Source organism: Mytilus trossulus, chromosome 8 (assembly GCF_036588685.1).
Source record: "Mytilus trossulus isolate FHL-02 chromosome 8, PNRI_Mtr1.1.1.hap1, whole genome shotgun sequence".
Classification (NCBI taxonomy): Eukaryota; Metazoa; Mollusca; class Bivalvia; order Mytilida; family Mytilidae; genus Mytilus; species Mytilus trossulus.
In genome coordinates, this window is record NC_086380.1 from 27,884,565 (window position 1) to 27,897,820 (window position 13,256).

The 13,256-nt window shown below is 30.2% G+C and overlaps 2 protein-coding genes across 3 annotated transcripts; one reads left to right on the top strand and one right to left on the bottom strand.

Moving 5' to 3' along the window:
• Positions 1 to 279: 279 nt before the first annotated feature.
• On the bottom strand, positions 280 to 4,877 carry LOC134680761 (mitochondrial ubiquitin ligase activator of NFKB 1-like). Its single transcript, XM_063539988.1, has 3 exons — positions 4,650 to 4,877; positions 2,542 to 2,741; positions 280 to 1,075 (listed from the first exon to the last, which is right to left on the bottom strand). The coding sequence occupies exons 1-3, from the start codon at positions 4,758 to 4,760 to the stop codon at positions 328 to 330; spliced, it is 1,059 nt and encodes a 352-aa protein (XP_063396058.1). The 5' UTR covers positions 4,761 to 4,877; the 3' UTR covers positions 280 to 327.
• On the top strand, positions 4,827 to 12,043 carry LOC134680762 (uncharacterized). 2 transcript variants are annotated; one of them, XM_063539989.1, is made up of 6 exons: positions 4,827 to 4,973; positions 6,420 to 6,617; positions 6,964 to 7,117; positions 7,823 to 7,968; positions 8,817 to 8,996; positions 10,111 to 12,043. In XM_063539989.1, exons 2-6 carry the CDS (start codon positions 6,434 to 6,436, stop codon positions 10,290 to 10,292), a joined length of 846 nt encoding a protein of 281 aa, XP_063396059.1. In that variant the 5' UTR covers positions 4,827 to 4,973; positions 6,420 to 6,433; the 3' UTR covers positions 10,293 to 12,043. The 2 variants fall into 2 exon arrangements, with proteins under 2 accessions (XP_063396059.1, XP_063396060.1); XM_063539990.1 differs by lacking the exon at positions 4,827 to 4,973 and adding an exon at positions 5,204 to 5,367.
• The last annotated feature ends 1,213 nt before the right edge of the window (positions 12,044 to 13,256 follow it).

Here is a 13,256-nt window from a genome sequence, read left to right on the forward strand (position 1 = left end):
GTTTCAATTACCTTATTGTACCTCTCCTTGATGCTTTCAGATTATGTATTGATTGATAATTGGTGCTAGACATGTTATTTCTATTAAGGTCATTGAGATGACAAGGTTTATGGTGGTTAATGTTAAATTTCAAAATTATAAATTATAAATTCAAAATAAAATAACATCAGATACAACCCAAATTGTACAATGACCAAAGAATGTGATATAAACAGACAAAAAGATTGATTCCTATATACATTTAACATATATTATCAATGTTTATAGAAGAAATAAGTATATATAAAAATATTTATTATTAAATTACAACATTGTACGAGTAATTTCTTATGCCATGTACGCATTATGGAACCTTTCAACATTCTGTCTACAAACCGGACATTTCATTGGTTGAGGTAATGCTTGAACACAGTCAATACACACACATATATGTCCACAATTTAACAAAATGACTTCCCTTGGGTTTGATAGACAAATAACACACTCCAAAGAGTCTGAATTATTAGATGCTTGACGATTATTTGCTGCAGCTCTTGCAGCCATTCTTGCATTCTGAGCCTCCTGGGCCATTCTTTCTATTCGTTTTCTACTCTGCCATTTTGTGTACCATTTTTTTATAATGTATGTGGCCAGGCCAACACCTATAACACAGGTAATACCAAGAAATATTTTAATAATGTTTGATTGTGACGAGAAATGTTTAACGACTTCTTCTTTGGTTTGTGTAGTAAGTATGAATCGTGACCCATTCTCTGGTGGTGACATGATTATTTTATCATTTTCCAGCTTTAACTGCCCAATCCCCAGCAAGGGAGTTCCTAAAACCAACATTTTCTCATATTCATGCATCCCTTTGATTACCTCACCAAAAATTCTATCTAGTCCGCGCTGAAGCAGACCAGCTTGGTCGGACTTATAACTGTCATAGGTTACAGTGAGGTCATCTAATAGAAAACCTGCACTTTTCGCTTCCGTGATATGAACTCTGGCATCATTTGAACCATCTTTTTGAACTTTGTGCAAATAAAAAGGCACTGCATCTACAACATCACGGATAACATTTTGGACATCTGACCTGTAAAAAAAACAGAAATGTTCTAATAACATGGTACTTAAAATTATCATATATGATATACATGGACATCAATTCATACACAAAAAAAACGTTAGTGGCAATAAGTCAAAATAAACATAAAAATAATATATATCCTAGGCAATAAGTTAACACTTAGACAGTTAGTATAATGTCTAAATAATTTTAGGACTTGTTATTCAGTCCTAGGATCTAAGCCTTAATCCTGCAAATTGTGTCCAGGCATAAATCTGAATGACTAAAATGTAAATTCAAGTAAATACAACAACATTTATTAAAAGTTAAAACATATTTGGTTCAAGATAACATGATAAAAACTAAAGTTTTAAAAGTAAACTGCCAAGTGCAATAAATATCTTGAAAACTGAACTAAATGAAAGTCACCTTTAAAGCCCTTTAAAGAAATAGAATGTTACAAACTTTTGTTAGGTGACTTTGGTACATCATATTGTTTTCATCCAGGTTTGATTTGAAATCTATTAAATCAACCTATCCTCTACTGTTAAACACTTTGAATGAAATGGGTCTCATTACTACCCTTTTTCCTAAATACTTTTCTGTTCATGTTAGAACATGTCACATTTCACATAAAGTTAAAGAAATAGTGTAAACACCAAACATATTTGAATAGTTGAATTAATGTTTAAATGATACAGTCTCTATTACTTTGACCTATTCATGTGACTTTTCCAAAGTAAGACACAGCTTCTTTAGAAAAACTTTAATTTTAAAATTTTCAACATTAAAATATTCCTTTACTTTTTAATTTTTTAACCTTTCAAATCCTACAATGGAAAAACTGTCATACCTTTTTCTAATTATAGTCAATAGTTGCCATCTTTCCACAGGATTCTTAAAGTTAAAAGTTTAGTATTCGTCCCTGCATATTCAATGCTGCCATTTGTTATCTGACAACTATCGCCATTGAAAAAATCTGAATGATGTCGAAACTTCTTTCTATGCTTAAGGGGGCATGAGGGTGCCGAAAAAATCAGCAAAATTTTAAATATGTTTTTTCAATACAAATCTTATTTGTTGCACAATAAGTTCTCAGTTGATGATATGGTAAAAAAATCAACCAAATTAAGTGATGAAGTTCATTTATATAAAAAAAATAGTGAAGTCCTATATTTAGAAAAAAAAGGATTTATACCCTTGGGCACCTTATGCATGTTAAGTATACACTTTAAGTATAATGAAATAGGCAGTATAGTAATGCCTGATGGTGTACTTAAATAAGAGGTCTTCATGAACAAAATAGCTCCAAATTGAGCCTTAGTAAGTATAAGCAATATTAATCATGTGTATCTGCAGGGGAAAATGTGAAAGCAGAAAAATATAGTATATGCCAAAACATATCATTAACTGTGCAGCGCCTGTTATAAAATTAAAAAATGGATCTTCAATTATTGCGATCCAAGCTTCCTTTTTTGTATTGACAATCTTACCATACACCATTGTTTCTTTTTGATTTATGTTCAATCAATGCAATGTTTCTAATGACACCCTGGATATCATCTTCATAGTGACTTCTCAGCCTCCTAGTACTAGCTGTTATACCTTCTATGCATCCATAAGGAATTGTTTGATCTGGTAACTCTTTAAGTTTCTTTATCAAATCTCTGTCTAAGCCATACCATTCTGCTTTCTTCATGAAACAAAACCAACATAAAATTATTAAGATATAATTTTTACAGGTAATTTCATAAAATATGACATTCAATAAGAAATGATTCCTGAGACATTTTGTTTCAAATTCGAAGTTTTAAAGAATACTGAATATATATATGCATATAATTGTACTCAAAACATATACTAGTATTGAAGATGTTAGTGTAAAGTTCTTACAATATTAATGAGCGTTTTTCAGATGACTTACATGTATATTTGATCTTAACAAGCATTCTGTGAGTATTGCATAGCAAAACATAGTCTTGTACTGGTCCAAGGACACAGTTGTCCCCTGAACACAGAATTGTCAGTATTTTGAGTTAGAGCTGGTAGAAGTTTCTATAATTTTGATATTATTTGTCCCAATAGTAGTACACTAGACTGTAAAAATCTTTTGTAGATAGAGCCGGTGCGATTTTTTTAAATTTGAATTTATAATCTAAAAGAAATGCACTACAAAATAACTGTGGGCCTCAGATTTAAAATTCATTATAAGTACCCGGCCACATCCACTTTTATTTTTTGTCTATCTGATGAGTTAAGCCTTTTTCAACTGATTTTTATAGTTCGTTCTTATGTTGTACTGTTATACCACTGTCCCAGGTTAGGGGGAGGGTTGGGATCCCGATAACATGTTTAACCCCGCCACATTATTTATGTATGTGCCTGTCCCAAGTCAGGAGCCTGTAATTTAGTGGTTGCCGTTTGTTTATGTGTTACAAATTTGTTTTTCGTTTATTTTTTTTACATAAATAAGGCCGTTAGTTTTCTCGCTTGAATTGTTTTACATTGTCTTATCGGGGCCTTTTATAGCTGACTATATGCGGTATGGGCTTTGCTCATTGTTGAAGGCCGTACGGTGACCTATAATTGTTAATGTTTGTGTCATTTTGGTCTTTTGTGAATAGTTGTCTCATTGGCAATCATACCACATCTTCTTTTTTTATATTGATAAAGAATTACTAATAATCATTGTAATAAACTGTTTGTAATTATACTGCTCTCTTAGGCATGTTAGGGCGTCCTTGATTGACAATAAAAATATTGTATTGTATTGTATTGTTAAATCTTTTCCAATATTGAATAAATGGTGCTAATCATGCTAATGGTAATTAATTCAGACCTTTTGTCTAGTCAAAATAATTATGACGTCTTGGAAGGCTATTTCAAATATTTGCTTTGACCCTTTCCTGTAGATGTAAGGCTTCAAAGAAAAAAATATAACAGCCTATCAAGATGTCATAATTATTTGGACTAACCAGTCTGTCGAATCACGATTAGGATGTTTTGAAGAATCATACCTGTAAGATCTTTGTGGGGCCCATATGGAAGGATTCTATCCTTTTTAGCCCACCATATTTTGGTACACTTTCAAAACTGATACAATCATCAATCCTCCATGATTTGGTGCAAAATTTCACACAATTAAAAAGTTATATAGAAAACTATTTGTGTCCTCATCAATTTCTTAACTGACAATGACCATGATGACTACTTCATGACAGACTCCCAATGAAGGTCTATACTAATTTTAAAGGCTTCCACAGTTTTTGATGAAATAACTTCAATCGGTAGGTTATTCCAATCATTAATATTTCATTGTGAGAAATGTCCTAAATCAAAAAAAGTGTTACATCTAGGTTTTTCTAATTTCCCATTTTGCCCACAGGCATTTGTACTGATGACAGTAAAAAATTGTAAAATGTTAACCGATTTGAAGCTAACGGTAGCGAAAATTACTTAAGGTAAAGGACATTAATACCCTCATATACACGTATATATATTATATCAGATGTGTATGCTATACATATAGGCTATACATAAAATGGCTTATTGTAATAAGCTTTGAAATTTCGAAATCCATTATAACTTTTTGAAAAATAACCTGAATTTCGTTTGCTGCTCTTTTACTCCTCTTGTAAAAGTAATACAAAATCAATGCTACCCCAGCATCTACTGTTAAACCAACAACAAATCCTCTCAGAGAATCTGACATTCTCGCCCTTGATTCCTCACAAAGTGAAAGTAAAAGTAGAAACCGGAACCAGCTAGGTTATCTGAACCGGCGAAACAAACTTACCGGTAAAATCCGAAATTTGTAAGGACTGACACACAGAACTTGTCTCATAGAAATCAGCTGATATTGTATTTTTTATTTATTGACTGAGAGTTATATATTCAGTTGCTTTGAAAGATCTGACATTTAGCTGTAAGTAATTGTATATTTAAAACAAATGAAAGCACTGTACGGTACATGTGGAAGACCATTCGTTGTCGAAATGATTTACAAGTTTTCCGGGTTCTATAAATAATTTTCCTTCGGTCTACCTTCACAAATGTTATAAACAATTATGAGCAGGGCAAACGTTCTATTAATATGTATCCGACAGTCTTCAAAAGCCTAAACAAAAATTATATCACAATCAATGGTCCTACTAAAAAAAGTATATCCTTGCCTTTTCACTTGACCCCAGGCCAAGGCCAGTAGAAAAGTGTGTGTTGTACAGTTCATGTTCAGTGTATGCATGATATTGCATGCTAACTTTGACATTCACAAATCAAGCAGTTTCTAGAAGGATATTGTTCAATTTATAGTTTAAAAGGTAAATATGTATTGTATTAAATTTCTATGAACATGATGTTGCCAAAACAAATCAAAAGATTTTTCTGAAGGCAAAAATTTCTATTTAATTTTGATTTTCTCATGATTTGCAGATTTGACTTCCCAATGCATCTGCATTCAAAAACATTGACATCACTATAGTCATCATGATCAGACTAGTAAAATAGTTATGACCTTCTTGATTAATGGCATTATTTTTTATTCTAAAAGAAGTGCATCAGAGGCCATAATAAATAATAGGTTTGTTTGCCCAAACGCTACCTACCCAGAAAAAAGCTGCCTACTCAAATTCTTTTATATCCTGATTTGAAGAAGTTTTTTTTAATCAAATAGGCACGAAGACTAATAAACATCTGATACTTCAATTTCTTTTTTTGAAAAAAAAAAAATGCCTACCTACCTACCCACTATCTCAACCTTTGGGTAGGGTTTGGGCAATCCAAAATATTTTTAAGTGTTGCCTGAACTTTTTTTTTTTTTTTTATAAATGTATACCGATATTGAATTATTGACTTAAGCCATATTTTTTCTGTACATATGTGGTGACTTTAACAACTAAACTTATCTTTCCTGATGCTCTGTTTTTATTAACATTAATGTTCAAGGATCTCATTCCATGTGACTTTAATCAGTTAATAGTCACTATCAAAGTTAAAAAAATATTATAACTTTTCACTTCCTCACCACTTGAGAAGATATTAATTGACTCACAGTTGAATATATACAGGACATTGCTTGTTTTTTTAGATTACATGTATCTGACAGCAGCAAACATAAATCATATCCTGTTTATATATATATATGTAAACTTTTATATAGGCTTGTTATTTTAGTTATTTGCCAGACCTGTCAGGTACATGTAAGTCTGGGGTTATTTAATTCATACCTAACCTTCTGTTTTATTTATGTGTACATTTGTACACATACAAATAGCTAAGTCTATATAGAGAAACAAAGCATCAATTTGATTGTCAATTATTTTTTTTTTTATAACCCTGAAGTATTAGTTAATGACCATTAATTTATTTTCAGGTATCTCCACTGAAATGGCAGACAAATTAAGATTTATAACATATTTGTCTCCTGGAATACCAGTGCAATTATTTGAAACAGTAATGCACTACCTGGAGGAGGTAACAGGGAAACAGACATATTTAATCCATGAGTCCAGATGGAGTGGTCCCCCCTTAGACAGAGAAGATCCTTTCACAGCAAATGAAGCAGATATTGGTATTAATCATAGATAGACTTGTTAAAATTGTTTGTACTGTAGGTTGAGCACCAGCCTGCCAGTATAAATTCCGTTATAAAATGTATTCAAATAATTTATTCATTATATATATTGAATTCTCTTGAAAGTTTTCATGATCCAGAATTCTATTTCATGGCAAAATCATAACTCATATACATGTATTGCTTAATTATCATGGTTAGGGAATGACCATTTAACTTTAAAGGGGGGGGGGTATGTTTTTTTCTTAAAAAAAATTATTCTGATTTCCAATTTGATTGAAAAAAAAATTATGATAAAATATGATATTAAAAAAGTTAAGTATGTTCTGTTTTCTGTTTTCAGGATTTATGTGTTCACCAGGATTTCTGAGACTTGCACAAGAGAAAAAAGAAGTAGAACTTTGTCATGCTGCACCAGTATATAACCATGTCAGAGGAGAACAAAAACCTGTTTATTTCTCTGATGTTATAACAGTCAATGATGATAGTGGGACAAAGTAAGCTCTAGAGTTAAGGGGTAGTTCAGGGAGATAACTCTTTAAATCAGTTATGCGTTTTTAAAAGTCAAGTATCATCAATGTATTTTAAGCATTTACCTGAAACAGATTGGAAATAATCTATGTAACCTAGAAGCTTAGAATTTATTTATGAAAATGGTTGACACAAACATACTGATGATTTTAAGAGTTACTTCCATTAACCTAGGTCTACCTCCTTAACTATGCAGTATGGGCTTTGCTCATTGTTGAAGGCTGTATGATGACTTAAGGTTGTTAATTTCTGAGTCATTAGGCGTCTTGTGGAGAGTTGTCTCATTGGCAATCTTATCGCATCTTCTTATTTATATCTAGTTTTTGAATGCAAAGTGATTCCATATAAAATCATGGTTTCAACTTTGTGGTTCACATGTTTCCTATTTACTCATGAATTTATGGGGGATAACAGTCTGAGTATTGATACGGTCATGTGACTTTTGAATGTCTAAACATATATAACAGCTTTAAACCTAACACTTCCAATCTTCAGTTTTTATTGTAAATATTCTTTAAATAAAATTCTCTATGAAACATTTTATACTCCTGAAGGTCAAGACTAAATTCCTTTTATTTTCCTGAAGCAAAATGCACATACTCATACTCACTAACACAAGCACTTCCCTGTTTTTATCATAATTATGGATGTTTTTGATTATTTATTTTCAGGCAGGAGTTTAAAGAATTCACAGATTTAAAAGGATTCTCATTTGCATTTAATGAACCAATGTCATTAAGTGGTACATTGATAGTGTTAGGAGAGCTAAAGAAGAGAGGGTACAATTCCACATTCTTTGGAAATACTCTGCAATCAGGTATGGTATGAACATGTGTTATTCATATGAAAGTCAAAGTATGAGAGAAGTGACACAATGGATCTTACAGTGGTACCCAATACCTTCACTAAAATTTATTTGGTTTATAAAATTTTGACAAAGTATGAACTTTGACCCTTTGACAAAAATATATAAAAATTTCAAAAAATTTGAACGAACCATTTTATCAGAAAAATTACACTGGTTATATAGCAGTTTGACAAACACTAATTTTGATCTTTAAGAAGTTAAATATCCCCTAGAAAACATAACGTAATCAAAACGTTGAGCTGATTTAACAGATCTAGAGTTATTTCTCTGTAGTGTTAGGTACCACCTTAAGGTTGTACATGTAATAAAGGGGTATAGACATCATACTATTAAAACAAACATATGTACATGATGTAGGTGACAGCTTACTGTTTAGCTACTGGTTGTAAACATGTTTACATATTTTGTAACAATAATGCATTGAAAAGGGCATCACTATTATGATTATGCTAATAAAAGACAACTGCAGTGCAGAAGTTTGAAATTTAAGGTCAAATATAAACACTTAATGAAAATTAGAAGGAAATAGGGTCACACTTCTTTTTCTTGCTTTAATTTTTTTTTAGAGGAAATACAAAAGCAAAGCCTATAGATTTTTTTTATTCATTGAAACTTTAAACCGGTGTTTCATCTGTATGCACAAACTCACGAAAACTGGAATAATAATTAATCAACAGTATTTGCTAATTCTTTCCGAGGGTTTATTTATTGCAGTTTATAATCATTCCAGTTGTTATTAGATTAGAGAGCAAACTTATTCAGATTTAGCATGATTAAATGTTTGAATTTTGTTTCAGGTTCCCATAGAAGTTCAATCAAGATGGTTTTAGATAGGAAGGCAGATATTGCTGCTATAGACTCTAACACATTACATTATTATTTACAAGAACATCCTGAGGGGAAGGACAAGATCAAAGTTCTGACATCATTCGGCCCTTTACCTATTCACCCTATTGTATTTAATAAAAGATTACCAGGTAGGTATATAGACAAAAATAATGATTTTTATTTTAAAATTAAAAAGTGAAAACTTTGCTATAGTTAAGTTACAAAAGTAAACAGGGTCTCTCTTCATCAAAACTAGAAGTGTGGTATGATTGCCAATGAGCATGATGAGACAACTATTCAATGGACCAGTGATATAAGTAGCTACAGGTAATCGAACAGCAAACCACAATGAGCAAAACCAATGCCATTTAGGAAACTATAAAAGATGTATGGATAATAGAATGTCTTACATAAAATAAACTAATTTCCTGGTTTAAAGTGGTACCCAACACTTTGACTTAAAAATACGAAAAATGTACTTTGACCTGGTGACATATACATAAAAATTTCAAACAATTTGAACCACAAAATTTACAAGAATAATTTCATTGATACATAGCAGTATATTAAACACTTACTTTTGTCTGTTATAGTATGTTTATTATTAAAACGTTCAGCTGATTCATTATGATGAGATATCTCCCTTAGATATTCTGCAAACAACATAAAATTAAGGGGGCACTTGGGTATAAATCATTTTTTTTTCTAATATAGGATTTTGCTATATTTTTTTATAAATGAACTTTATCCTATACTTAATAGAAAAATGAAATAAAAAAATGGAGTCACCGTTCATTTAAGCTCACAATCTCTCTCCAGAAGAAGCATACATTTTTGTTAATGTCCTTTTTTCTGTTGAACTAATAGGCGAAATTGAGGTAATATCGAAATTAAAAAATAACTTAATTACAGAAATCGCTTAAATTTTATAATAATTTAGTTTTTGTATAGCTTATTTGAAAACAATAATAAAAAATATATGTCACCGATGAGTTAAAAAAGATATTTAAAATTTAATGCCAAACAATGACAGTTTTGCACCAAAGGGAGATAATTTGAAGCTTTTTCAATGATGTAAACATTTTAAAAGTCATCTGGGGCCATACTGAAACGATTATTTTGGTTGATTTTTGTACCAAATCATACTGTAATAACTGATAGTGTAATAAATAAAATTTGTAAACAAAAAATAAAGGTTTATTTTATGCTGAAATTTTTGTACGAGCCTCCTTAAACTGTAATTATGTTTTAATTGATTTCCAGCTGAATTAAAGAAGAAGATAACAGATGCTTTGTTAGATCTACACAACAAACCAGAATGGATGAACAAACTGAGAGAATATAATATATTCAAATTTACTACTGTAGATATGTCCCATTATGACATGGAAATAAATCTCTTAGATTCTGTCAAAAATCTAAAAATAGCAGCAGCTTATTATTAGGGTATACAATTGTTAACACTATACTGCTGTTGTAGATATACATTGTTTTATGACACTTTAATTCAGATATTGTAAAAAAAATGGGGTTAAAAACAAAAGTGGAATTACATAATTGTTTTAAAAGATTTATTTTCTATAGATCAGAATGTTTTGTATTTTTTTTAAATCATTTTGTTATATATGATATTTTATTTTTAACATTCCTGTATGATACACATACAAAATCAACAGAAAACAAAAATAATACAATGTCTGCATAAAAACTTGTAGAAAATGTATGTTTCATTTCACATTCATTTCAATTTTATACATAAATAAGGCTGTTAGTTTTCTCGTTTCAATTGTTTTACATTGTCTTATCAGGGCCTTTTAAAGCTGACTATGCTGTATGGGCTTTGTTCATTGTTGAAGGCCGTACAGTGACCTATAGTTGTTAATGTCTGTGTCATTTTGGTCTTTTGTGGATAGTTGTCTCATTGGCAATCATACCACATCTTCTTTTTATATGATTCCCCTTTACCCACGAAATCCACAAAAACTGGTTTCCCAACAAATTTTAATGACTCCGCCAGAATTGATACGCACATATTTTGGTATAAAAAAAATCTGAATCAAGTTGTATATATAAAGCTGCATCTGTTCTAAATCAGCTGTTCTATATATTTTCTTGTTGTTTGTGTTTTTCTAACAGTATTATATCAGTTTCTATTGACAAAGGTGCAATAACACCATAAAAGGCTTGGTATATAAATTAATAGCTTAAACTATTTATATTTATATTTGCTCTGTACATTTATAATCTAATAAAATGGGGATTTTGATATCATAGTTAATTTGGGAATTAAGTCTTAAGGTTGAAATAATATATATAATTGTTCTTTATAAAGCAAAGTTATAAAATTAAATTTACAGTTTACATTATTTAACAAAATATTTAATATTTCAGTAATACTTCATAAAGCCAACCCCTCAGCAGAAAAATAATATAAGAACATCATGAAAGTGATTTAGTTACAAAAACAAATATCATGTTGAACACAATAGAAGGCCTGCACAGGAGTCATTCTAAAAGCTCTTCTCATATACGAGTGCTGTATACTGCCAAAATTGTTAAAGTCTTTGGTTGTATTTTAATTAGGTATGCCATATTTTGAACTTTTTATTAATTCATTGAAACAATTAATTCATCAAATATAATATTGCCAGAGTTTAACATTTTATCAAAATTGATTGATTTTATTTTATATAATATTAGTAACTTTTAACATAAATCATGAAAAATTTAATTAACAAACCCAAATAAAGTATAAATTTCAAAACTAAAAGTTTCTAAAAAACAAATTCTGTGACATACTACAACCTTAAACTAACCTTACTGGTTTATAAGGGTTATAGGGGTTTGTGAGGGAATATATAATTTTTAACTTGTATTTTAATAGATGATTTTTGTAGTGCTATAAAAAATTTGTTTGATACATTTTGACCGATACTTGGTTTTAACTTAAGATTTCTTGCCTATATATTTCCTAGGATAAATAAAGTTATATTATATTGTAACATAATATTTTCCCTATTGATATTTTTAATGGACATTTTGTTAAAGAGATAAATCACATCAGATGAAATCAATGGAAAAACTTTTTATGTTTTGTGCACCATTACCCTCTAATTGATCTACATATTTTGTTCTAATTGTTATTATTTTATATAATTGTTATATAATTGTGATATTAAAATGATCTGTTTCTTTCCGTTTGTATTTGTTTTAACACAAAATGTATATTAATATGCCTGTACTGTCAGGGCTGTTCCAGAAAATACTATGTCCCCCCCAGGGAAGGCAATTTTTTTAAATATTATGTGGGTGGTTGTATTTGAAATACCAAAATGCAAAGGGAGTGCTGTTCTAATTAAATTTTATTTCTGTGGGTGGTGGGGGTTAAAAAAAAGTGCCGTCCCTGGGGGGGACATAGTATTTTCTGGAACAGCCCTCAGCAGAATTCTGTTTTGTCGTATATATATATATATATCCAATTGTTTTGCTTAATTCTTGACAATCTTTTGTATCCAGGGATTTTTGTTGTAAACATGTGTAGTCTGTTGTTTTATAGACACAAAAAAGTCACATCATCACAGACACAGATGAATTCAAATACAAAGAAACAAACATACAATAAAATGACTGTAAAGTTCTATTTGTTATGTTCCTTTTAAAATTTGAGGTATTTAACATTTCTAGAAAGAATTCCATTCAATTGTTTTCTTTTAATGAGCTACTTTTTGTAGTTAATAGAAATGCCAATGGTGTATTTTTGAATTTTAACTAATGAACATTTTGTAGTTTCTTGATGAAAAATAAGAAGGGCCATTTTGATTTTGATTGAAATTAGAATGAATGTTTTGGATGACTCAATAAAAGCATTTTATCAATACTATAGAAAATTGACCTAGAGTTATCTCCCCTTTTCTAATATGAATTACATTTTTTATTCCTTTCATTGTTAGAATAAAATTGAGCAATTCTTGTCTGAAAATTATAATTCATGTGAGTACCTGAATCAAATTGAAATAAAGAAAAGAGAGCGATCAGGAAAGATTTGTTTCTTCATTTTATAGACCTTTGAAAGGCATCAAAAATATCAAATTTTATATAAATTGACTGTAAGCTGCAACAGAAACCAAATCATGGTCAGTTGCTGCAGCATGGGTATCTTTAATCCATGGATCAATTCTCCAGTTTAATGATTTTTGTTTATATATTTTTACTTTAACTATTATTGATAATAGATGTTTTACATACATATCAGAGGGTTTCAATATTTAAGACAAACAGAAAGTAAAACGTGTTCTCAAACAACTATTTTGATATGTTTTGCTTTGGCTACATGTCTGTTGCTCACACTGTTTATCAAAAGATTTAGAAGATAGCAATTTTATGTTCTCAGGTTCAGGCAATGTGGCAAT